Consider the following 25,443-nt stretch of genomic DNA (forward strand, 5'->3'; position numbering starts at 1 on the left):
CCCCTGAATAGAGTGACCATATGGTATTATAACTCTTTTTTGACAATTTTATTTAGCTTGATGATTCATTATTGACCAAATACTATGAGAAAATGCTATTTCATAAAGTTTGAGGATCGATCTCATCTATTGGCGTCTCTTTTTCTCACACATCCCTCCACAGCTTTGGTTATAGGAGGTATTTACAATTGTATAATCACAACAAATGACTGACAAATGCAACAATAAAGAAATTAAATACATCAATTGACTTCATGTGGGCACTAAAATAGTGTTATTGCAATTTACACCATTTGGTCCATACTTCCATTGATCCTCAATAAATCAGACATTGTTGAATGTAAGTTTAGTATTGCCAAAGCAATGTTACCGTAATTGGCAAAGCAGGACCCTTCCTTTGAAAAGTGCTGTAATTTAAAGAGCTTGATTGTAAGGTCCCAGTTTATTGTATCCAATATGAGATGTGTATTTTACGCACACGTATTGCTTTATAGCAGCAGAACCTGACTAACAATGGAGAACACCGTATGTTCCACTACAACACAGTATAAACAACTATTCCCCCAATTGCAGATAAACACACACATATTTAAGTTATTTTGTGGCAAATCGATACAATCATGGGTTCTGTAATATATTTGAAAAATAAATTAGAATATTGGATGTTTTTAGCTCCATTGCTGTCCGTTTACATCAGTATATGGGCGTTTCAGTCAAAAACAAAGTCTATATCTTTTCTGATGCTACATAATTCTGTCCATCTCTTATCTATGTTTTAGGAAGAATCATTATGCTTAATGACCAAGAGATTATTACACACAAATGTTCAGTATTATTATTTTTAAAAATGTCTTTGAAAGAGTAATAGTTGATCATTTTTGGATTTTCAGAAGTAGAGCATGTGTATAGAGATAATGAATATGCAACATGCAATTATGTCTCCTGCACATTTACCATGACTCTAAAACAGTAGTCTTGTGTATATGTGGCCTCCTGCAGACATAGTATTTTTTTTGTGTGTTCAAAACTCCAAATATCATATCAAGCTGCAGCATAGTCCAAACAGGTGGTGATATATCAATAATAGCAACATGACAACATTGGATATTGTAACGTCATGATCAACTAAGCGCATGCTACATAATGCATACACATGCCAGGGTTAAACTCTTCTGTGCATTATACTTCCAAAAAATCCAAAAAATCTACAATTCTAATTATAAAAGTCCAAATAGTTCTGGAGCATGTTTTGACACTGTCCTGCTCTGCCGTTGTATGTTTGTCGTGATTGCTGCTAACCTTGTACAACACAGTTTGTCACAGTTGTCGTTAAGTTACTGAAACAGCGCTAGAACACAGTCATCATGGTAAATACACTGAGAGAAACATTCACAGAGACAACAGTTTAAACAGTTTAAATCCATGCACTTGTTCATGCATAGATGACGGTCCGGTGTGGGGAGGGGGCAGAGTCTTGCGGTCACTGTCCTGCTCATCTCAAAGCCCCCGTGTGAGTGAAGAAGTCTCTGTTCACCCAATCGCACACCGCTTCCCCAGACTTATCTCAGGCCTTTCTCCGCCTATTGTGGCTCGGTGGTGCTTTTTGAACAATGCTGCACCGTACAACAACACATCTTGCTTGCACTGGGAATGTTTTTCCTTTTTTTTTCTCAACAATATTTCACAGTTTTTCTTTTCATTGAAGAAGACACATACAAAACGGGACAGGCACGTCACTTCTAATAGCTGCCACTGTATTGTACTGCAGCACTGCTCAAATACGCCCATGGAATACTAACACTCGTTTCCACCAAGCGGTACGTTTCAGTATGACAAATGCAGTTTTGTCGTGTTTAACGCCATTCAAAATAAAAGATACTGACCTAACCCTACATAAAATATTTACTTAACACACAATTGGGTCCATATTAAGATAAAAGTCTGTTCCATGCTGATATTTAGAGTGCGTTCACGCTTCACACTATTTATCTTAAATGAAGCCCATTTTAGTCCTGTTGGGTCCTGTTCTAGTCCTTGATTAGTCCTGGTCTAGTCCATGTTTAGTTTTGTAGTTTTTACGGTTTAATCCTAATTTTGAGGTGGCAAATGTGCAATTGTGAATGCATCTTTCTTTTGTGATATTATTTTCTTTGGCAAATCCTAATATACTAGTAGGAGCTATTATAAATATAACAAATGAAGAATAACACTTGTGTGATTGGGTAGCCTGACCAGCCATGATGACTTCGCTTTCTCTCTCATTTTTGCCGGACCATGTTGCAGAAGAAAACACGCAGCCTTGACATTTTTTTTTTTAATTTATTTAGCTCATTTGAGTATAACCTTAGAATTAATGTTTGAGGCTCACCATAACTCAGAAAATACCCCGAGTTACTTATCGTCCAATATGAGAGCTGAGGTGAGAAATATATAAGGAACTATTTCACAGCTACAGTGACCTGCTGCAGCAACATAGTATTTGGCGACCTGTCAATTGCAATAATTTTAAAGTTGTTTTTAAATGTGACCTGGTCCTAAACAGCGTTCATTCACAGCTCTGACTAGTAACCAGACAAACTCTAAACTTTAGGTTAAGATTAAAGTGCACTTTATGAATGCTCTCAAGTGTGTGTGATATTTTTACATTGCAGAGTTACTTTCCCGTCTTTGAATCTGGTTATTATACATGGGCTAAAGAAGCAAATAAACGAATCGTCCAAGCCATGCGTGTTCTTCTCTGCGACATGGCCCAGCGAACAAACGCTGAAGGACGCAGCATCGCCCTCTGCAGTCACAGATCTCGGTACGTCACAGTTCTCGGTGTAACACTGGAATAGTCCAAAATAGATTATCTCAAACTGCAAGTTTCCAATAAAGCCATATCTTTCTGACTCAATGAGGATTTTTAAGTCTTTGCAACATTACCATTGCAATACTTGGGCAAAGGTCCTGTTGTTACATAAGGAAATAGAGACATTTATTGCTCATTTCAAACCAAACTGTACTCTTTCCCCTTGGTGGAAACAAAATGATGCATGAATTCCTTACAATTAACTATGATATGTATAATTAGATAATCACATTACACTCTCCGTGAGTTCTGGATATCTTGTGCACGTGTGTCCTTGCTTGTTCAGAGTACTTTTTCGTATGTTTTTTTCTGTTTTGTTTTCCTCAGCTGTTTGATTGTCTGTTGTGTTCATCTGTTTTGCTTCAGTCATTCCTCTGCTGGGGCTTGGAACGGACGAGGCCAAGGGGCACAGTAGCAGCTCTTATTTCATGCCACTCCGCAGCACCTGGTTTGCTGCTATGAGCATGACGCTGATGATGAACGCGATGGCGAAAGCACATATGAGACTCTTGCGGACACAGGTTTGCTTGACTTGTTGCGTCGGGCTTGAAGCTGTAAAGAAAATATAAACTTCAATGCCAACATCAACATAGCAACTACTGGTCACAACTTGAATGGTTTTACTTCTGAACTCGTCTACGTGTTTTATAGGTTTTAATGATTTTGACTCCACAGCACAATAAAACAATCTTTATCTCTAACCATACTTTAAAAAGAAAATATTTGAAACAAAAATTTATACTACATTGTACTCATTTTTGGCTGTATAAAGTACAAAAACAAAAATAAATGTATTTGTCGGAATTTAATCTTGTGTGCTTTTATGAAATGTCTATAATATGTGTAGTCTGCATTTATTTGAACTATAAGAAATGGCTGGGATGTGGGAATGTCTGAGAAAACTGACAAAGGTTAAATACTACTCACAAATTAATAAACAAAACACGTACAGTAGACAATAATACAACTTGTATTGTCTCTTAATGTATTGGAACATGGTTTAAAGTAAATGAGCAAAGTAAAAGCAATGAATTGAATGCGGGAATTTTCCGATGTTTTACCAGTTGCATAGTAAGTGTATTCCTGGGAACATTTGGACAGGTAATGTTGGATAGTATGTACTGTCTATGCACAGCAACCCCACCAAACTATTTTGACCGAATAGAGTTGACAGCATGTCTCAGTACAGAGTTGTCTCTATGGACACAGCTTTTGCCCAAGTAGGACAAGCGTGTCTTCCTTTAATACAGTGAAACACATCACAAACACAATACTTGACACGAACAAAGAAAACATATTTTTTAGAGGAAAAGAAAATTGTCTTGAGTAAAATAAAGTTGTTTTCACCTTGCCAGTCAGATAAGCAACAGAACAAGGTTTTTATTTGTTTAAATCCAGTGAAGCTGCTCCACAAGGTAATACATTCAAGAGTTTGAATTGATTTTGAGGAAACTACCGGTAATTACTTTTTAGAGCTCATACTTTCCTGCATAAATCATAGTAGGTGTTCAACATTATTTTTACGACAATGTGCGCTTTGTATTGTATTGTTCAGAAGTTTGAAATGAAGAAAATCCAGCAAAACAGTGGTGATACTTTTACTGCTACAGACGGATTTTATTGTGACAGATGTTGCACTCCTAAAACCAGCCAGCGGTGAAGTGAGTGGGAAACACCAAAACACCAAAAAGTGCCTCAATTACCCTCCCTGTGCTGTGCCCCATCAAACCCCTAATGGAGACATGTAAAGTAGCGAGTTTCCTTACTGTCTATATCCACCTGGCAGTCCCCCGGGTTCTCTATGTGGTTCTCCTCGGTCATGATGATGTTCTCAATGTCCTTCATGGAGAGGTGATCGCAGAAGGTGTCATACAAAAGCCGCTTCAGCTCCTCCACTGTCAGCTTCTGCATATCACACTAGAGACACACAAACACGCACTGTTAGGTCGCTCCGACACAGGGGCAGATGGGTAATAAACCGCACTGCTATTTATAAAGGACACAGAAAGAGACACGAGAGGGAATCAGCCAAGAAGAACGCCCACTGTGGAGCAGAAATATGGATCTGGACATATCAGTAATGAGGACGAATGAAGCCTATTAAGATTCTGGTCAATAACATGTGACAGAGGAAATGGGTCAGTTGGTTTTAAACTTTTAAAAACATAAAGAAAAATCCTTTTTTGTGCATTATTTAGACTTCTTACTCTAATGTCGGTGTAATCCCTCATTCGTCCAGGCGTGTTCCATAGTAGAAAAAGCTTCAGTTGTAGTCATCTGGACTCAGTTTGAAAAAAAAAGACGTTTCGACTCTCATCCAAGAGTCATTGTCAATAACAGAATTTAGGTCGAGAACTCCGATATTAATACTGTTCTGTGGTAAGACCCGCCCATTGGGAGGAGCCTTCCTGAAGTAGAAAGAGTTGTTTGTTTCAACAGAAACTCCCCCTTGTATCTACCGAGCTAGCCTATTCAGAATCTTAATGGGCTATTAGAATCCTCTTTGTCTTTGTGAGACCCTGGCTCAACCACCCTGAGTACCTGATTAGCATCTGAATGTCCTTTACCTTTCCAGGGGTTCAGAATCCCATTATAAATAACAGGAAGATGAAACCTAAGCCCTCCATTTCTGTTTAAAGAAGGTCTTTCTTTTTTAACAAAAATAGCTTCCTTAACTCCTCTTTCAAACCATCTTTTCTCCCTGCTTAAAACCTTCACCTCACCGTCTTCAAACGAGTGATTAGAGGCTTCAAGATGGAGATGCACGGCGCTCTGAGGTCCTGAACTAGTATTTCTTCCGCTGATAGAGCCTCTTGTGTAGAGGCTGTTTAGTCTCACCTATGTAACGTTCTTTACAACTTTCTTCACTGCATTGGATCGAATAAACTACATTGCTCTGTTTTTGAGTCGGCAACTTGTCCTTTGGTTGAACCAGTTTTTGTCTTAAAGTGTTTTCTGGTTTAAAATAAACAGGGACTTCGTGTTGTCTAAAAATTCTCAGGAAAAGTGGAAATGTATTTTATATTCTCAATGGGACTCTTCTGGTAAAATAAAGGCCTGGAACAGACCTGATTTAGATTTGGTGGTACTGTTCAAATCCAAGCTAAAAACACTTTTGTTCAGCTGTGCATATGACTGAAATTATTTTCTTTGAACTCTTTTTTATGTCTTAAACTGTTATGTGATTTCTGTCATGTCTTTGTGATTTGAATGCATGTTTTTTTTTCCTGTTTGAATTGCCTTTGAATTGCCTTGTGTACGAATCATGCTCTACAAATAAACTTGGCTTGCCTTACATTGTTTTCAAAAACACACCCAGACACGTCATCTTCCCTGATCACATTCTTAGCGTGTCCGCCTCGTCTGTCCACTGTCTTTTCACTATGTTTTAATTTGATGTCTGTTGGTGCTGCACGTGACTTACCGTTAAATGAATGGCAGGGATGGATTTTTCTTCACTAACGCTACATGTTAGAGGTTCTCAGCCAATTTAGATTTAGGCTGCTGTATCTTTCAGCGATAATGATATTAGTCTTGATGATGGTGCGTTATGTAATGCCTTCTAAATTTGGATGTTATTTTGGGAACATCTCACATTCTCTCATTCAGTTGAACATGAATTCTGTGCTGAATGATATTTTAATATCTAATATACAGTCCAACAGCAAAACTAAACTTACAATGATCTTGATCTTTATATAAAACAAATATGAAGACACTGGTAACACAAAACAACTATTATTCAGCGGTGAACATTTTATTGGCAAGCCTTTTCCTAGTATCGAAATAGTTTGGAGTGATGATATAATCTTATTTCCATCTTGTTTTTGTCTTTTGCCGATTCTTCACTTGAATCACTTTGAACAACGTAAAACTGGTTGTAGGGGAGTGCATAAATACCGTCTGAAATGTCAGCTGGAACCTTTAAATAAAACATGCTGGTGAAAGTAAATCCCTGTACAAATTCCAGCCTGCAGGAACTCCCTCTCTGTCAGTGGAGATGGTGGAGTGACCGTGGGCTCAGTGTACGCTTTGTACCACTTCTCTCTTATATAATGTTGTGAAAGACTGAAGTCCCAGAGGGATTCTGACTCTCACAGTAGGTGTCTTCAGCTGTCTTTCTTTTGTCCAACACTCCAACACTGTCTTTCTATAAATTGCTCCTCTTTTCATTTTCCTGAGCTATAAAAATGTAAAATAAAGGTGACTTTCACAAGAGTTTTCCTTCTTCTTATGGTGTGTCTGAGAATGTGTTAAAAGATAAGTAAAATGTACACTGCAGTAGTTTGTGAATGAAATATTTACATTTCTGTTGCAACAGCAAAATTTCAATGTTTTTTTATTTTTTATTTTCACACCTAATATACTCCTGCTCTCTGAATTTAAAGTAATCTGTCTGTCCTATAGCCTGCTTAAGCCTGTGGCCGGACTGTCGTGTGGAACATCATGTGGACATGAGGATGTCTGGTAATTAAAAGTTTTATCTGAAGAACTAGATGGAATTGAAACGAGGCTGCTGCTCCAAAAATGGTAATAGGACTGGTAATATCTGGAACATCTTCACATAATGAACATTGAACAAGCCGTTCATCTATTTACTGTACTCTCCAAATGCTCCTGGGAGCAAAGCTCCATTCTCTTCATCAGATTTATTCTGAACAACTGTCAAATATCATGGCTACTCTTGTGCTTTAATGCTGTAACTAACACCATTAAAGCCTTCCCCACATTATTATTTATATCTGACATGTTTGTCACTTCAAACAAATTCACTGTTTGTTTAAAGTGAATTAATTGCTTCCTAGTCAGAAATTAGCCTTTAAGAATTGAGGTGGGAGGGATAATAACTCATAACGTTTCATAAACTTTGGGGAGCACATCCACCCCATAATAACTTGGTGGAGATGGAAATTAAAAGACGCTTCTGCGTCTGGTGGTTTGCTATGGTTTCTTTGGAGTCTGTCATTGTTAAAAGGCATGAAATTGGAGCAATGAGCACCTTCCAGAAGACCGAGTCAAAGTCGGTGCCGTTGAATTTATCAGGCACTCCAGCCGTCAGTTTGGGACCCAGAAGCGTGACAAACTCTTCAAAGTCCACCTGCCCATCGCCTGTGGGGAGAAGAGATGCATGCAGTTACTGTGGTGGCTTTAGACTTGGATCAGTGATCTGCCTGACTCAAGGTTTACAGGAGAAGTTAAAACAGTTCAAACATGTTGCAGTGCACATGTATTCTGATGCACACACTAAAGAAGGTTCAAATTAAGTGCTATATTTGGATGATTTAAGCAGCAGTTTCATAAGGCTGTCAAATACATATACATATACATATACATATTCATATTCATATACATATAAGAAGACTTATTCATCTCCATGCCCTGTTCAAGTTTGTCCAATAAAGGACTTTCCATACTTTCACCTGAAGGACAGTACTTGCATGGAAAATATTATAACTCTATATATTCGTGTACAGATCGATATCAGTCTGGTCACCGTTTTCATCCTCGCAAGTTCAGATGGGCATGATTCTGGATCAGCCAATCAGGGACAAGCATGCTCCGTCCATATCAAAAACAGATATGGCTGCTTACGAGGAAAAAAGAAAGTGCTGTTAATCTGAGGAGAGAGAAGTTTGATTTTGTTCTAACTTATAAGTGACCAACCAGTAAGATGCTTCACGGAAATAAATAAATCTGATTGCACTCTTCGTAAAGAATTGGAGAAGTGTTTATTCTGGATCCGTGTGCAGTTTGCAGATAGCGCGCTGATATGGGAAAGAATCAGACCAGACTAGGTCCTAGCACCACACATGAGGTGGAGGCGTCGACGAGAGAGTCGTCGTAAAAGAAACATACGCTCAGCACAGACGTGTGCAGTTTGCAGATAGCGCGTTGATATGGGAAAGAATCAATCTAAAAGTGATGTGTCCATCCCGGAGACACCTGTCTCGCAATGTCAAATAAATATGGGGAAGAGTGTCTGGAATGATATGTGTGTGGTTGCTAATTTCTTTGTGATTTTAATGCATTTTTTCCTGTTGTGTGAAGCACTTTGAATTGCCTTGAGTATGAAATGTGCTCCACAAATAAACTTGCCTTGCCTTGGATCCCAGGCCACACATGACATCCAGTTTGTGACTACACCGTGTCTACATCAGGCAAAAGTAAATGTAAATGTTGGGGACATGTGTTCTTACCGTCCATGTCTAGTCTCTGGATGATGACTTCCAGCTCCACCTCGTTGGGCATGTAGCCCAGAGAACGCATGGCCATCCCCAGCTCCTGTTTTGAGATGAATCCATTCCCATCCCGATCAAAGACTTTGAAAGCCTCACGAATCTCTGCCGAAAAAAACATCAACAACAACAACAACAAGTCAGCCCGATAATGTGACAGAAATACGTGAGTTATGTTCCTTGTCATACTATATATTTGCATTTGCTATGGGGCATATCACAGCCTGAACCAATCAGTCTACATAAGCACTTCAAAAATGTTAGCAAATATTGAGACTGAGACCAGGACAAATTGGCAATCACAGTGCATTCATGTGTTTCAAATGGAATGCAAAAATAAAGCGGGATGAAATGGACTGTTAATGAGTTGAGTTTAGAAGGATTTACTATTAATTTTGGTGCCTTTGCTCGTGGATTCATAATCGTTCCTAATCAGGCAGAAAGACCGGCGGGTGACAAACGCCTCATCAACCAAACCATGATTATGAGGAACAATACTGAATAACAAGCCAAAGGAGAGTCCCAGATGTAAGTGCGGAGCTAGCATTCTTCGGCCATGTGAGGACAATGGTCAATATCAAGTTTTGCAATAAGATGTTACTGCCTGGAATGTTCCACAGTATATTATTAAACATACGTTTCTCTTTGGGCAGGAGTAGCCACAGGACCAGGTGATCAGATCTGTTAGAGGCGTTCATAGTCAGTAAGAATGCATGTATTTCACAGTATTTTTGAGCAATAAAATCACCATCATCCAATATCATTATGGATACCAATGGAGTGGGCAATTAAAGCCATTAGAAATGACAAGAGTCACCTGAAGGCACATTATTTAATTGTTATAATCATTTGTTAGTTAATTACATAAAACACCTTTTTTAAAAATACATATATAAGTGCAAATAAAAATATTATTCATTATTTGTATTGTTATTGGCCTTTAAACATGCTCTTGAGTACCTTTACTTTTGCATTTCATGTTTTAGAACAAAAAAAAACCAATAAAACGTTGCCACAGCATTGGGAGATGCCAGAGTAGCGGAGTGCTGGCTCTTTCTACTGGCTGCAGTGGGAATTACACTATTTTAAACACTGTTTGCTAATGCAGCTGCTTGCCGACTTCTTTGTTCGAACATGCAGTTGCAATGATCGTGATTTGATGGTAGAAATGCACACACAGCAATGATTTATGGACTTAAATACAGGAAAGATTATTCTTGGAGCCAGAGGAGAAGCCATTCTAACTAGGAGTCAACAAAATAGCCTGAAGGAAGCGAAACACAACTCCAGGTATGTTCCGATGAGGGCATTGTTCCCTCATCAGAACATACCTGGAGTTGTGTTAACATTAAAAGCTTTAAGGTAAAAGCATATTTTGAGTATATTTATTGGAGAACTTCGTCAAAAATCATTACTTATAAAGTCTTTGGCTATTTCAAGACCTTTGCTATTGTAGCTAAAGCTGGGTAGACCGACAGAGGTTTCCAATCTGTGCCATTGTCCACTCCAACAATCATTCACCCACACACCAGAATCTTACTGGGCAATGTGGGTGAAATGTTTTTCCTAAAAACACAATGACAGCTTGTTCTAGAGCCACTGCTGCCTCACTGTGGTGTTCCCATTGGTCTCCCATCCAAATACATGGCTTATCCCCCGGGATCTGACGAGATTGGGCATTGAAAAGCAGGTAACTCTGAAAACGAGTGTCATGACACACTTTAAACCAGGAGCAACTTGAGAGGGCTAACTGAAAAATAAAAATAAACTATAGATAGATATTACTTATGGTTTTAGGTAACCACCTCAAATGCTAAGATAAGCAGTTTGTAGTGTTTTGGAGATGGTTCACTTTTCTGTTGTTGGTGCTAAAACATCACTTATTTGCAGTATACCTCTATTTAAATATAACATAGAAGTAGATGTGGCTATACAAACTCGTCAATGCCCGATCTCGTCAGATCTGGGATGCTAAGCAGAGACCACTGGAATGCCAGGTGCCACAGGGGGCAGTAGTGCATACTGTTGTTGTGTCCTTGGGCTAGACCCTTCACCCAACTTGCCTCCATCTGGAGTGTAAAAGAGAGTGTGTTTGTGAGAATGAATGTGAGACAACGGGTGGAAATTAGCCCATGACTTCATTCCGGCGTGTTGACATCATGCTACTTAACCTGCACTTGTCTTCACCAAACAACGAAACAATCTGAATTTGTGCAATATTATAATTAGTAATAGTAATAGTCTAAAATGTACCAGTTTATTTAAAGGCATTAAATACAATTTTCAACAAGTAACTACAATGTGTAAATAGTTGTGATTAGTCATGTATGTTACATGTTCATTGATAGCAGCTTACATCATTCATGGTAAAAATCCCACAAATTAATAACATGGTATATTGTATTTATAACAGTCTGATAATAGCAGACGTACATTACCTTGTGTTCTTCCCAATCCTGGTTAGTAGAATTATAATGAGGTTAATATACATATGCTAAACCCAAAATGTCCTTGCCCAGGTATTTCTCATTTATAAGCACCTCAAATGACAGTGACTCTTGTTAGAACACAAAAAGCAGAATCAGATGAAGATAGCACTGAGCACAGCAGGCACAAAGTGGCAGAAAGTATCACCTCTCTAATCTTTTATAGGCCAGGTGAAAGTGGATTAGGATTAGTGCTATGGTTTGGAGGCAGTTTGGGACTCAAATAATACTGGTAATTCTCATCTTTTTACTTGTCAGTCAGTTTAAGTATGCATTGTTAGTTCAAGTGTTAATTTAGTCACATTTGGCCCTTACAGAAACACAGAATCCTTGCAGAACAACTTATTTGTAAAATGTTTCACTATTTGAGGTTGTTATGCAGCTAAATTAGTGACACAATGTATTCCATGTTCTCTTTTCTACCATTCAATGAAGAAATATTTAGCCTTAACAACATTGATCATTATGATGATGCTGATCATTATGGTCCACACTTGGAAGGATTTCAGCTGTCAATTAAACCATTAAAAACACTTTATAATGATTGGAAATTGACTGTATCAGGCTTTTTAACTTAAAAATATCACGTTTGTATATTGTTGATCTTGAAACAATACAGTTTATTAGCTTGGCACATTACGTTGTAAATAGAAACACCAAGTAAACCCTGCAGTGCTCTTCATATCCAGGATCTTACAAGAGCAAATTTTCCACTGGTAATTTACCAAAATGTCACAACAGTAACAAATGGTGACGCCTGGGGACGGACTCCACGATGCCACATTGTGTGACAAATTCTTCAGTGCAATTGCAAAATCCCCAGAATGCCTGAAAATGTGCTATTTCCTGTGTACTGGCACGAACGCGAGAATGGCTCGATGCAACCAAATAGACGCCTGAATAGTGGCAACCAGGCAATCACGATCTCTTGTTACGCAATTCATGAAAGCCATTGGAGTGACACGCTATCCTTCACAATGTTTTGCTGGAGGTAACGTTTGAGTCATTGAAATCCTTTGCGATGTTATGGTTTGTAAATAGACTATCCACCTGGGGTCCAATGCCCCACGTGTGTGTTTAGAAAATATCATCTCTCCTGCAGACTTCTTTCTATTGAAAAGAAAACATGTTGCGCAGGAGACAAGCACACCCTTAAATAAGGTTCCAAAACTGTTTTACCCCCTCGATCTCCTCTTGTAAGCTTTATTTACTGATCATAGGGCACAGTGAAATATGCCTACAGCAGGAGAGCATTGTGGTGGAAACGTGTAGTGTATAATAAAACATGGACACAACCGGCACAGGAGAAATGTGGTGTATAAAAAGAATACATAGCCAGAAGTGATCCGGAAGCATTTGGCTCATCTGCATCAGAAAAAGAACTGAAATAAAGTGGGCTTTGTAAAATCCGTATTGAGTAACCGTCCTTTAAAAGAATTCACGTTTTGTCTTTGAGCGTGCACCAGAGCGAGCACTATCACACATGTCCTTGAGAGGGACAAATATACACTTCCACTTGTTCACTTCACTCTCACACAAGACTCAGCCAAGACTCAGAGGCTTGTCTTTTGGTGTGAAAAATGCTGTTAACTAAGAGTGCTTCAATATTATTTTCATTTTGAGGTGAACATTTGAGGAAATATGAGTAATGGGCCAAGGACAAAATGATGAAATTTGGCTTGGTCGAGCTGTGTTTATTCTGTCCGTCTTTGCAAAGGATTCTGGACCATTTCTTGAGGCAGACCGATGAGGAATAACCAGTCTTGTTTAAAGGTGCACTATGTAACTGTAGTGGTCCTTGCTCATCTCTTTGGAGAAATGGTGGGCTGAGGTGCAATCTACCTTCTGTTTACAATAGCACAATCAAACCTTGGTCAAGTGAGAAATCAAGCCAGTCACAGCTGCGAGGTAGAGCGCGTAGAGAACAAAAGGTTAGAACGATCCGATGGGTAAACATGATGCGAGGGAAAAGCCAACAGAGAACAATACAGACATAACAAGGCTAGCAGTTAACACTCCTCCCTTAGGGCAGGACTAATCTACCTCAGACCAGTACCTTCAGATTGAACATTACTTCTGGTGGGATTCAAAATGTCCGCGTCCAAAAGTTTGAAATCGTTTCTACTATTCCTGGATGAATGACGGATTACACCAATTTAATGTCGGATTTTTTTCCCTTGCAACATGCATTCTGACTGCTTCTCCAGAGATCTGATCTGTAACTTGACCTGAGTGTAATGCCATGAAACAAGTAACAAGTAAGAACCTTTCCATGGAGACGAGGGGTGGACCTTTGGTAACTCACTTAAAAACACATCAAATGACAGTGTGTCTATTACCTTGAGTGCATGAACTGAAGTGGAAAATTCAATATTCAATAACAGCAGAGTTGTTTCAAAGCTTTTGTTTATTGGCTATATTGGATTATCTAGAGAACGACTTTGATATTGTCATTGCATTGTTTGGGGATTGAAAACTGCTATAGTACAATTTAAAGCCAGCAATTCCAAAAATAAAAACGGCACAATGGAACAGTTAAAGTTGCCTCAGTATTTGTGCACTGAGGATGAGCATGGCCCCAAAGTAACTCCAGTGTAAATGAGAAGCCGCTCCTGCCAGAATGCCAAACTCCCTTCTTCTGCAGAAAGAGATGCAACAGCAGAAAATGACTCCAATCAAAGTAAGACGCCTTCATCAGCTCAACTGATTTAGAATGCACATGCTGGTGTTTTATGAAGTTCTAAAAATGTCTGAAAAACATCTGAAAAAGTCATAGTCAGATCATGTTCAGGCTTCATACACAGAAGGTCAAATCAAGGTCATAATTTAGTTAAGCGATATGACAAAAACTTTATAATAACTTTTTTATTTCATGTCTTTCAACGTTTCCTGCACATAAGCGATACAACCTTTATTCTGCCATTTAACATAGTAATAATCAAATGTGTTCCCCTAATGCCTGAAGGAGTTTGATTAAACAGTCCCAAGCAGCTCATTGGTGATTAGAAATCTCAATCTTGATTAAAAAAGTCGATTTATTTCACAGTCCTAATTCAAAACAATCAACAATCAGTATTTGTAGCATGTAATCTGTATTAAAGAACATGACAGATTGTGCAGCTACTTACAGTAACGTATAATACTTCATTTGCAAGATTCTGCCCAAACAATGATGTTGATTCATAAAGGCATAGGCATGCTGGGTAATGTTTTTCCCTGTTTATCTTGGCAACATTGTGAGCACACATATTATACGCTATTCTGGACAATTTACTACATTTTTTGATCAGCACTGATTTGTGAGATTTGGCTATTTGTTCACCACTGCTGCGTGTTTAAAGCTGTCCTTGTCAACAGATTCTTACAGTTGTGGTGTTGGTATAGTACTTCCTTTGAAGTGGGGAGGTGGCTTTCAAAGACAACACTGTGCTGCCCCCTGCGGAGTCATGATGGAGGATGAAAGCTGAACTGAAGATCACCAGAATAGAAGGTGTATTCTCATGAGCCTCGGTGGTAGAGGGAGAGTGGTACTGTGGTTTGTATCAACTACAGAAGAGATAAAAACACTTTGAAAAGAGTATCACATAAATATTCACAGAGCATTAGGATACGGTCACTACCTGTTCTCCTTGGACACATTGTTCTTTTGAACAACTTTAGACAAACTAATAACAGGCAAAAATGTACAATACTTTTGCATAACGATGATAGCAATAATTCTTTTGATTAATTGGTTCGTTAGAATTAGAATTTGGTGGAGTATGGAGACTATGTATAGATCAATTAACAACATTATTGATTACTAAATTAGTTAAAAAGTTGCATCTCTACTTTGGACAGATTTATTCCATTCTGTCTATTCTATTTTCTTCAAATTGTATTCAATCTTCCAATACTGTGTGACTAACAAGTACAAATAGACGCGATATATATATATATATATATATATATATATATATATATATATATATATATATATATATATATATATATATATATATATATATATATTCATTGGTAGGCCTTTATTCAAAAGTTAAGAAGAAGCTTTTTAAATGTGCTTTAAGATTTTCAGAAGGAGGTTGTTTGGATCTAATCAAATAAATGTGAATGAACTACTCCAGTTACATTTTAGGAGGAAATATTATAGAACCATATAAAGTTATACGTTGTAATATTTTGGGACAATGATTACATGCAAATTGTGATAGCTGAAATTGAAGACAGATCATTTTATTTTTGAACAGTCTGGGTGTTTGGCAAGGAACTGGCAACATGTTAACAACTGAATAAGAGTTTGAAATCAAAAGGTAGAATTCTGGCACAAAATAATCACAAATTGTGTTTTGGAGAATTATATTTTTCCTGTCTGTCATTTTGCCAAAAATATGTTGTCCAACAACTATTCTGGACAGTAAAAACTGCCTCTAATTTATTGGTTATAACTTCAACATTTTAAGCCAATAATTTTGGCTCTTTGATGTTAGTCAGATCTTTGGACTGTGTTCACTGAAAAGAGCCGTTCTTACTGACTCTTTTAATATTTATTCATATTTAGGAAGACAGTCTATTTTATTATTATTTTATTATTATTATTTTAATTACTTGGCATTGAGGGGAATGTTGAAGGTGAACATTTAATTAAAATTCCAACCTTGAAGAGGAATACTTTGTTAAATAAAAAAGACTTTGTACACCTCACATTTTATTTGCTAAAAGCTAGCACATGCTGCCTGCTTCCCTGCTATACATTTGTGAACTTGTTTATGTCTCTTTTAAAAAATAAGATCTAATTTGAACCAGCCACGTGAAGGAGCGGTTCAAAAGGAAAAAAATTGGTCATAAACATCACATGACTGACTTGAGTAAAGGGTAATGATTTTTCCCTCTCCAGAGCTCAGTGTGGACTCTGAATCCGGTGAACATACTCAATACCTGTTTGATCCTCTCCATCAGACCTGCCTGTGCCCACCGCTGCAGCTTTAGATCATGTCTGTAATTGCCACACACCCACTCTTTATGTAAGACCTAACCTTGTCGGTGTGAGAAAAACACCACTTTGCTCGATGCATGTGAACTGTGGATGACTATTTTTATAACACCCATAGCAACCTTAATCCATCTTTAGCTGGATGTGGGTTGACTCGGGCACCCGGAAGATTTAAATATTACCATAACAGTCTCCTAACAAGGCTCTGGAGTACTGAGGCGGATGGGATACGAACCAGGATAAGTCTTAGAGGAAAAATCCCATCTCAATTTTAGGATAAAGACTCTACTACCGTCTTTTTTATTTTTATAAAATGGAATCACTTGAACCTTTGACGACTAACTGAGAAAGAGATGGTGAGGGCGAAGCGTGGTTTTATTTATGTATCAGTAGTTGTAGTTCCGGTCCCCTTGTGATGGTATGTGACACACTACAGAGGGTTGTCTCTAGAGTATTTTAGTGATTCCTTCAAGTACAAGTATTGTACTGTTATTCTGAGGGTGACATTCAAAGTTGATAAAGAAGTGGATCAAGATTTCAAACATTGCATAACTGTGGGTATGTTTATTGTCATATTTTAAGAGTAATTTGGGGCACCATCCTTGGTTAGGCATTTAACAATTCTATAATCAAATATATAAATTAATGAATTTATTAAAAATAAATGTGCTTGTTAATCTGAAGGTTTGTGAGAACGTAACCATGACATTGACCCCTTTTCTGGAAATGAATGAACACTTTACCAAAGGTGGTTTATGAAGATTTATTGACCAAATTATTAAACAGATGAATATGAATATGGAATATGCAAATGAGTCGATAACAGATGGAGACACAAGTTATGATTGTTCTAGATCCTCCCTGTTGTGTGTTAGAGCTCATGTTGATTCTATGACGATATTATCAGTCAAACTGAAATATATTCATATGACCAGAAGCAGAAGAAGCTGCCTGATCCAGACGGGCCTGTGTTCCATGTTCAGGGAGCTGTGACCATGTGACCATGGTTCACTCAGGAGTCAATGCAGGAGGCAGCTGCAGCTCGGTCCACACACTGGCTCTGACACTTCAGGCTGATGAAGATCTGATCAGCCCTTCTTGATCTGTGTTTTCCTTGGCTCTGAGGTGTTCCGAAGATAACAAAAAGGCCATTGTACTGATTCACAGACAAGCTGAGTGTTTGTCAGTTGAAGACTTGAAAAGTTGCAAAAGGGTCCTTTGCTTGAGTTTGCATGTTGCAGTCTAAAGCAAAAAACACATCCAAAGACGGGCACAGAATTAATACGGGAGAGAGCTTTTGACAGGCGTGTCTCTGGAATGTCTTTGTTTCCTCTCTTAGCTTAGCTAGCGTAGCTTTAGCAAGGAGGCACTGGTTGAGGTCCTTTGATTGCTCTGTCCCAAATATGCCGTTTCTGTTGCTGAAGCTAGGCTGAAGTCACAGTGTCTTTGTTTGTAGCTAAGGCTCTGTTTACGTTCCTAACGATTAGACGTTAGTTATAAATACAGGCAGTATTTTAGTAACATAGAGTGCTAGTTTGTGTAATGAGTTGATTGGTGAAGTGAGAATCCATCCAAGGCCAAAACAAGCCAGGTCATTTAGCTCACTAGGATAGAGGGTTTGCCCTTCATGTGGGACACTGGGGTTCAAGATGGACTATTGCTATTGACTATTATTGGACTATGTTTTGTTCTGTTTTTTCACATTTGCATGCAAACGTTATCCCCAAATCTGTTTGCCCATCCATAAAAGTCACCATGCGCTACTGGTATATAGTGGCATTGAAATTGGTATGTAAAAGTATGCCTTTTCCTTAGTATCAAAATGAAGTTTGAAATGTTACAATTATGTCAACAATTTGCCGATTTTAATGATTTTAAAGGACTGGTCAAGGACTACCTGCATACATAATTTATCTCTTATTGTATGTTTAAATGTGTTTTTATGTATTGGTTAATTTGATAGAATGTTTTATTTGTTTTAGTATCCTGTGTTTTTTTGTTGTTTATTTTATGTTTTAACAGGAAAAAGAGAACTTTGCTCATTGGGTTTCCCCTATATAAATTAATGAATCTAATGAATGAATAAACAGGGCCACATGTCTTTGGTGGTTTATCATCTCAAATTGGGAGTGGAGCCTCATGAGTGACAGTCCAGAAGAGCCACAGTTTGAATACACACACACAGGCTGGTCAGGCACTATTAATCAGCCTCCTATTCACTGAAAAAACGAAATAAGCCCAATGCATCAAGCAATCCATGTGACCAACAGCACTGATACAGCGTATCAGTGCTGTCATTGTTCAAGACAGTGAGAGAAGGGACTGAGCGGAGCAGGATTAACAGTTAGTTGAGGGAAAATTGAGGGTTAAGTTTGTAGTTAGGTCTGTCCGTCAGGTGCACATGTGTCACTGTGAGCATTTTCCCTCATATTGATTTCTGAGTTGGGTGTGTGCTTGATTGGAGGAAAATGGTGAACATCGACTTTTATGAGTCTTCATCTGAGGAATGTTTTTTACAGTCGGGGAGAGGATTTTCTAACCAATAAAATTGTGTGAATGAAGCTAAATGCTGCCCGAGGTATGTTTTTGATGAGGGAACAATGTTAGAACATGATTAAAAGCACAGGACATACTTTATTTGGTGTTATGTGTCCTTTAACAGCTTTTGCTGTTTGGCGGGTTATGACAATTGTAATCAAAGTATAATTGTTTGTGGTGTAAAGATCCATTGCTCAGACCAGACTTTTTCTCCATTCTGACTCCGTTCTGTTTTCAAAGCTGAGCCTTTTTAACCATCAGACAACGGCAACCAAGCAAAGCAATGTCAATAACGCCCAGTACCTCAAACTAAGGTCAGAGCCTCCTCTCTGCAGTGCGCTCTATGCAGCAGCACCATCATCTGTTCCGCCATATTACCACTCCAGCACAAACAGACTGCAGGCAGCTATCACCGGAGGCCAAGGCCTGCTGGTATTGTTCATCAAAGCGAGGAAATATTACCATGGGAGTAAAGTACTTCACCTTCCAGAACCCATCACAGTTCATTTCACAGGTAATAAAGTCGGATAGATACACTCCTCCACTCCAAGCAGTCAATCAAAATGGAAATAAATGACTTAACTTTGGCCGAGCAGACAGCCCTAATCACAGCGCTGGATCACATGGTATCTGTCCGGAATCTGCTCCGTGTGTTGTTTCATCACAGTGCAATTTGGGGAGATGAGATGACATATGCCATATTTTAAATTATTATAATGCTTTAGACTATTAGACCGTCATACCATATTTTTTGTACGCACACACTCACCGCTTGTAATAAAACCTTGTAGTACCGTTACGATCAAGACAGCAATTTAGTTTTTGCAATCTTGCCACTCGATAGTCTCAAAAATCTTAGCTTGATGGAACCCTGAATTTGAGATATTTCTTTTCGATCTCATTTGTTCTGCGGCGTACTAATAATACTAGTAGAAGTCTTTTGCCGTTATAATTCTGTTTCCTCTGGTTTTGTATGGTTCTTGGCAAGTCAAATATTTCTAGAATGTGTCTCAGAAACCATACAAATTTTACCAAATTCTCATGTTTGCAAGTTACAGGGTCTCCACGGAAAAGGGGGATATGTTTTCCTGGCCCTAGAACTGTTGGAACTGTTTTAGTTTATATTTAGTTTATGTTGTCATGCAGGATACACAAAACCTCAGGGACGGAGTAATTAATTTGTAAATTGAAGCTTAATTGACCAAAGGGCTTAGAATCAAGCATGATTATTTTTATAAAAGAGTTTGGGGTGAATACACATTTACTAACCCTAACCCTCTCCTTTTGGGGATTGTCTATTATTAGAAGTATTATCTTCTTGTTTTAAATAAAAACTGTACTATGCATATATTGGTTATTTCTTTGAAGTAATTTAAGGGCTGAACGTGACTCGATTCCCATTAGACGAGGCGAGGCATGAGGCTTGCGAAAGATTTTTACCCAATTTATTATTAATAAATTGTGTGATCCATATATTTGGAAAAACAATTCTGCCTTCTTTTCCAAATTAAATTCAATCTGAAAATGGTAGAAGTCCTGCCACTGAAACGTGTCAGGTAAATGAGCTTTCGCTTGTATACCACTGTCTTGTTGGAAGAAAAGTGAAATTTAATTGTGTGGTCTAGCTCACAATTTTAGCCACACAATTTAGGATTTCATTTGTATCTTTGCTGTCAAGCTGAGTGACCGTGCACTTTCTCCGTGGTGCTGGGTCACTCCACTCCCTGTCAAGTTGACTCCCATCCTGATGCTCGCTCACGTCTTTAGAGCCTGTTATGTGCCGCTTGTCTCTTCTGCAGCAGGTGAGTGGTTCTGAGCACGGTGCCACTGTGTCATCAGAAACCCTCCAGGCTGAGTGTGACAGCGAAGTGCACCCAGTTTGATTTATCATCCTGCACTTGATTAGATATGAGGAGGGATAGCATTGCTGCCTCTCATTTATAATGTCACAAACCACATCTTATGTAAAACACACACGGGTACGTTTTCCTCTGTGCCTCTGTGGTTTGACTAAAAGTGCATGCATAAAACAATAAAGGTAAAAATTGCCATTATGGGTGAAGTTTATGTGAAAAGCCTTGCCTCTGTCACTTCATAATTATTGCAGACAATGTTGTAGATGCTGTGTGTCTGCCGCCTTTGTTGAACATGTACAAAAGGATGCTTTGGGCATTTTGTCACAAGATGTCATTCAGTCAAAATATTTGAAAGAGAAAGAGCTGGACTTCTGTCGCCATGACTCGAGCCATGTATTTCAGACCCTTCAATACTTAAACTACCCCTGTATCAACATGGATTTATTTAAGCCATTCTCCGTTGAAAACATTCACACAATATATTTAGTGTAATTATTCATCACAATGGTTAACTATTATTTATGCTTGGGCTGTGAAACAAGCATCTTGTCTGATGATTCACTCTAAACTAAAAGAGGAAAGACTGAGGCTATTGAACTATTCCTGAGTGAAACTCTTCCTAACACCTGCTAGAATAAGACAGTGTTTTTAATCAATGCCAATGAAACAGGACAGCATGAGCAAACTTGTTGACTGTTTGTTAAATGATATGTTTATCTCTTCATAATTATATATACATTGATTTTATTTCTTTTATTTTTTCATTTTTGAACGTATAAACAAACCCACAGAACATAATGCAGGTCACTATAACTGGTCAGGAAACATTAAATGTCCAGTTTACTTTAATTTTTTGTATCAGTAGTCTTTTAAATGAGTATCTAGTTGTGTTAATCGTTTTAATATTAATAATTAATATCTGATTTTTGACAAATCGACAACCAACAACATGCTAGTGGTGAGTTTGTCTGATCATTGTGAGTCTTCTACGCTGCAAATGTTTCCAATGTTCTTAGAGGACCCCTTTGGAAGAACACCTCCTCATCTACCCACTCAAACTGCAACACTGATACGAGCATATTTCTTTCACTGCAGAAGCCGGTGTCTTTAAATATCTTCATTTGTATTCATGTAAGTGTTTAAAGCAATGGAAGTCAAGCGCATACCTCAGGGCGCTGCAATGAGTCAATGTTTTTGCACTGCAGCTACAGTAGGAGTCAGGCGGCGAGCTCAAGATGGCCTCTGCAGCAGTTTAGGCAAATAGGAACACACAAGCAGCTGTCAGTCATAAGCAGTCACAAAAAACTCCAAAACGGTGCCAACAGAACAGCAATATATATGGTGGGAGATAGAAAACAGGTAGCGGTTATTATTTTACAACCATTTTTAACATTTAGAATAGATAATGACTGAAGTAGGAATACACGTCTTTCAATGTCTAGCACTAAATGAAATGGTGAATTAAAATACTCACCATTATCCAATATACTTTATCCAATATACTATACTTTTGCCACATGCTCTATGGACTGACGAGCATGTGGCACCACAAAGCTGAGACAGGTCAGGTCTGTGGAGAGGTGAGTTATTTTGAGCAATAAAAACACCTCTAATTGAATAATTGAAAAAGAAAGTATCCAGATAGGACTATACTATCATAGTGTGTAAAGTTAAGGTTAAGGTGCACTTTATTGTCCTTGTGCAGTGCCCGATGGACCCGTCTCCAGACTTTACCTGTGGTGTATGTTTCCAGTTGTTGGGGGGAACACGGCAATCTGTTCATTGCCTTTTCTTCTTCTTTTCCCCATCTGGGTCCACAGGTCATTGATGTGCTTGTCCCACTCCCCGCCACCTGGGAGTGGGACAGGCACATCAATGACCTGTGGACCCAGATGCTCCTCGAGTCCCTGGAAAAGCTCTCTCTACTCCATATGGACGGTTCTTCATCTGCCTGGAAGAACTGGCTCCAGCTCCACTGTCTATCTTACATCCTCCTGTCCTTCTGAGGGAGTCGGATCTCTCCTTCACTGTGGAACTCCTCCAGGTTTATACTTTTTTCCCCAAGGAGGTTTTGTAGTTTTTCCTGGCCGAGAAGGAGGGTCTAAGGACAGGGGACCCTATGACATTGCCAAGTCCCTATGAACACTGTTTTAATCTGTTTTTCACTGTCGCCCTCCGAGACAACTGCTGTTGTGATTTTAAGGGTTACAAAAATAAATTGAATTGAATAGAACCAGAGCCTGGAGGGGACCCACCCTGGCACATACGGAAACCTGCAAAGTCTGCACAACAAAAGTCCGGTCAGGCCTGGGAGTTGAACCGGCAATCTTCTTACCCAGAGGCTAGTCCCTCTGCCACTGTGGCTGGAATGGGAAGACTCTCCTCCATACAGGCCTCCTCTGGGACTCTGGATTCTGTCTAAAAACTAATACAACTTACTCCCCCTAAATGAAATAAAATGCTATTAATAATACATTGGTTACTAAATTGACAAGCATATCTTTAACAAATGTGATTAGAGCTTGCAGTTGACCTCCCTGGGGTTGACACCATAGATTTTCTCTGCTGCTCGTGTTGCAGTAAACGCTTTGGTGACCTGGAGTCTTTGGTTTTGATCACGTTCTGTTTGTAATGATTCAGGTTGGTGTATCTCCTAAAGGGACTTCCAAACCAGTCTGTGTTTGATGTGACGATGGGGAACCCTCATCACTGAGGAAGAGAGAGAGGACTTTGTAGACTGGTGATTTTGATCAGTGCAGACAGGGCTCTGGCTGCAGTTTAAAATGCTTCCGCAGAGGGCTTCCTGCTGGGCTTCTGTCAGAGCTTTGGATCCTCAATATGCTTTTCCCACTCCAGATTGATGCTGATTAAGGTTTGCATGTGTTGCCAACATGCAGATCCACAACATCCACAGGGCAAATATAACTATATCAAATAATATAGCTCCAAGAGCAGTTTGGTAATAGTGCTGGTTGCCGTAAATAACATATTTACACTGACTCTTGTGCTTTGATTTAAGCTTTTATAAAACAATACTATTTTCCAGTAAATAACTAATTAGAGGAATCATGTTTTGGCTCATTTCAGTCGTTTCTTTCATTGCAATGCAATCTGAAGACATGAAATCCAATATGAACTAAGAGTCATAACAAGCATTTATAAAGTGTAGATATACATTTACATAAACATGAAAGTAACTAAATTGTTAAACCACAAAAAGACAAAAGAACAAAAGACACAATTGTGACCAGTAGCTCCTTGTGAGCAGGCTTCTTGCAGAAAGATAAAGAGACACTTCTGAGGGTTACCTGGGAGAGCAGCTTCCCAACACCTTTAAAAAAGAGATCCATATCTGTCTCGGATGAAGTTTGTCAAAGATGAAGTAATTGTGGTATTATTCGTAACATTTATGTGTATTAAGATACATTGCACCATTCATTAACATAGTAATAACTAATAACTACAACTACTTTCAACTTGATAACGATTTCAGAGATAATTATCTCTGAAATCGTATCTTTCCTCGCTCTGATTTACACACATTCCAGCCACATCAAATGTACTGCAATATTCTTCTCAACAACCGTGTTTGAAAGCAGCCAACAACATTCGGTTGTTCTGTCGGAATGTATTGATGAGTTATGAATAATTTCTATTTTCTCTGGTATAAGAAGAAAAATAAGGTTTTTGGGCCAACTCTCTGGAGAAATGCAACTCATTTAAAATTTTAATTTGGGATAAACAGATCGCAACTTGTATGAGGTGGCAGAGAAAAACTGGGAAAAGTATATCAGGAGTAGAAATTGTTATAATATCTTACAAGTACAAAAATAGCACAATATACAGATACAAACACACATATTTGTATTCAAGTTTGCAAAGAAACTGTCACCACAATAATTTATATATTGTATATTTTAAATGTAACTAAACTGCATTATCTGCATCATCCTCCTTTCCGATTTTCCCCCATTATACAAGAACATAGAAACCTAACAAAAATATAATGTGCTTATCAATCTTATTTTTCATTGCAAGTGTACTTTCCTTTTTTTTAAGCAGATGCAAACTTGTAAGGCATGTGATTAGTTAAACAATTTTTTCCACCCATCATAGTCCAGCCCATGTGTACTTTTTATAGACAAATGGTGGGAACTGCCTCAAGTCTTGAGTTACTGATAGATCAACCTGCAAAGTACAAAACCCACACTGCTCTTCCGCCAAACATTGTATATAGTCCAGATGTGCATGATAAACTCTTCAATTAAACATTGTCTATCTACTATGGGCTTTATTGACACTTTAGGACCTAATGAGTTGCTCTTACTTCATCCACTGGAGCTAATGTTTAGCTTCCTCTTTAATAAAACCTGCTGCAGTTTGCTACTTATTCTTGTGGATGAAGGTATAATGGGAACGGTGTGGAAAAATAAGCAATATTATAAGGTTTATAATGTAACTTTTCTGCCCTTTGCTTGTCTCCAAT

At 38.4% G+C, this 25,443-nt stretch overlaps 1 protein-coding gene across 1 annotated transcript in view; it reads right to left on the reverse strand.

The window, feature by feature from the left end:
• Positions 1–2,568: 2,568 nt before the first annotated feature.
• cabp7a (calcium binding protein 7a) overlaps positions 2,569–25,443 on the reverse strand; it is a 38,478-nt gene continuing 15,603 nt past the window's right edge. Inside the window, exons 2-5 of the mRNA XM_072433766.1 lie at positions 9,049–9,192; positions 7,851–7,960; positions 4,618–4,768; positions 2,569–3,403 (exon numbers count right to left, since the gene is read on the reverse strand). Coding sequence (XP_072289867.1) covers positions 3,273–3,403; positions 4,618–4,768; positions 7,851–7,960; positions 9,049–9,192 — 536 coding nt within the window. The 3' untranslated portion in view covers positions 2,569–3,272. The remainder of the gene's footprint in view (positions 3,404–4,617; positions 4,769–7,850; positions 7,961–9,048; positions 9,193–25,443) is intronic.

Source organism: Eucyclogobius newberryi, unplaced genomic scaffold (assembly GCF_026437365.1).
Source record: "Eucyclogobius newberryi isolate DKJ021-1_F unplaced genomic scaffold, fEucNew1.0.hap1 SCAF_6, whole genome shotgun sequence".
NCBI lineage: Eukaryota > Metazoa > Chordata > Actinopteri > Gobiiformes > Gobiidae > Eucyclogobius > Eucyclogobius newberryi.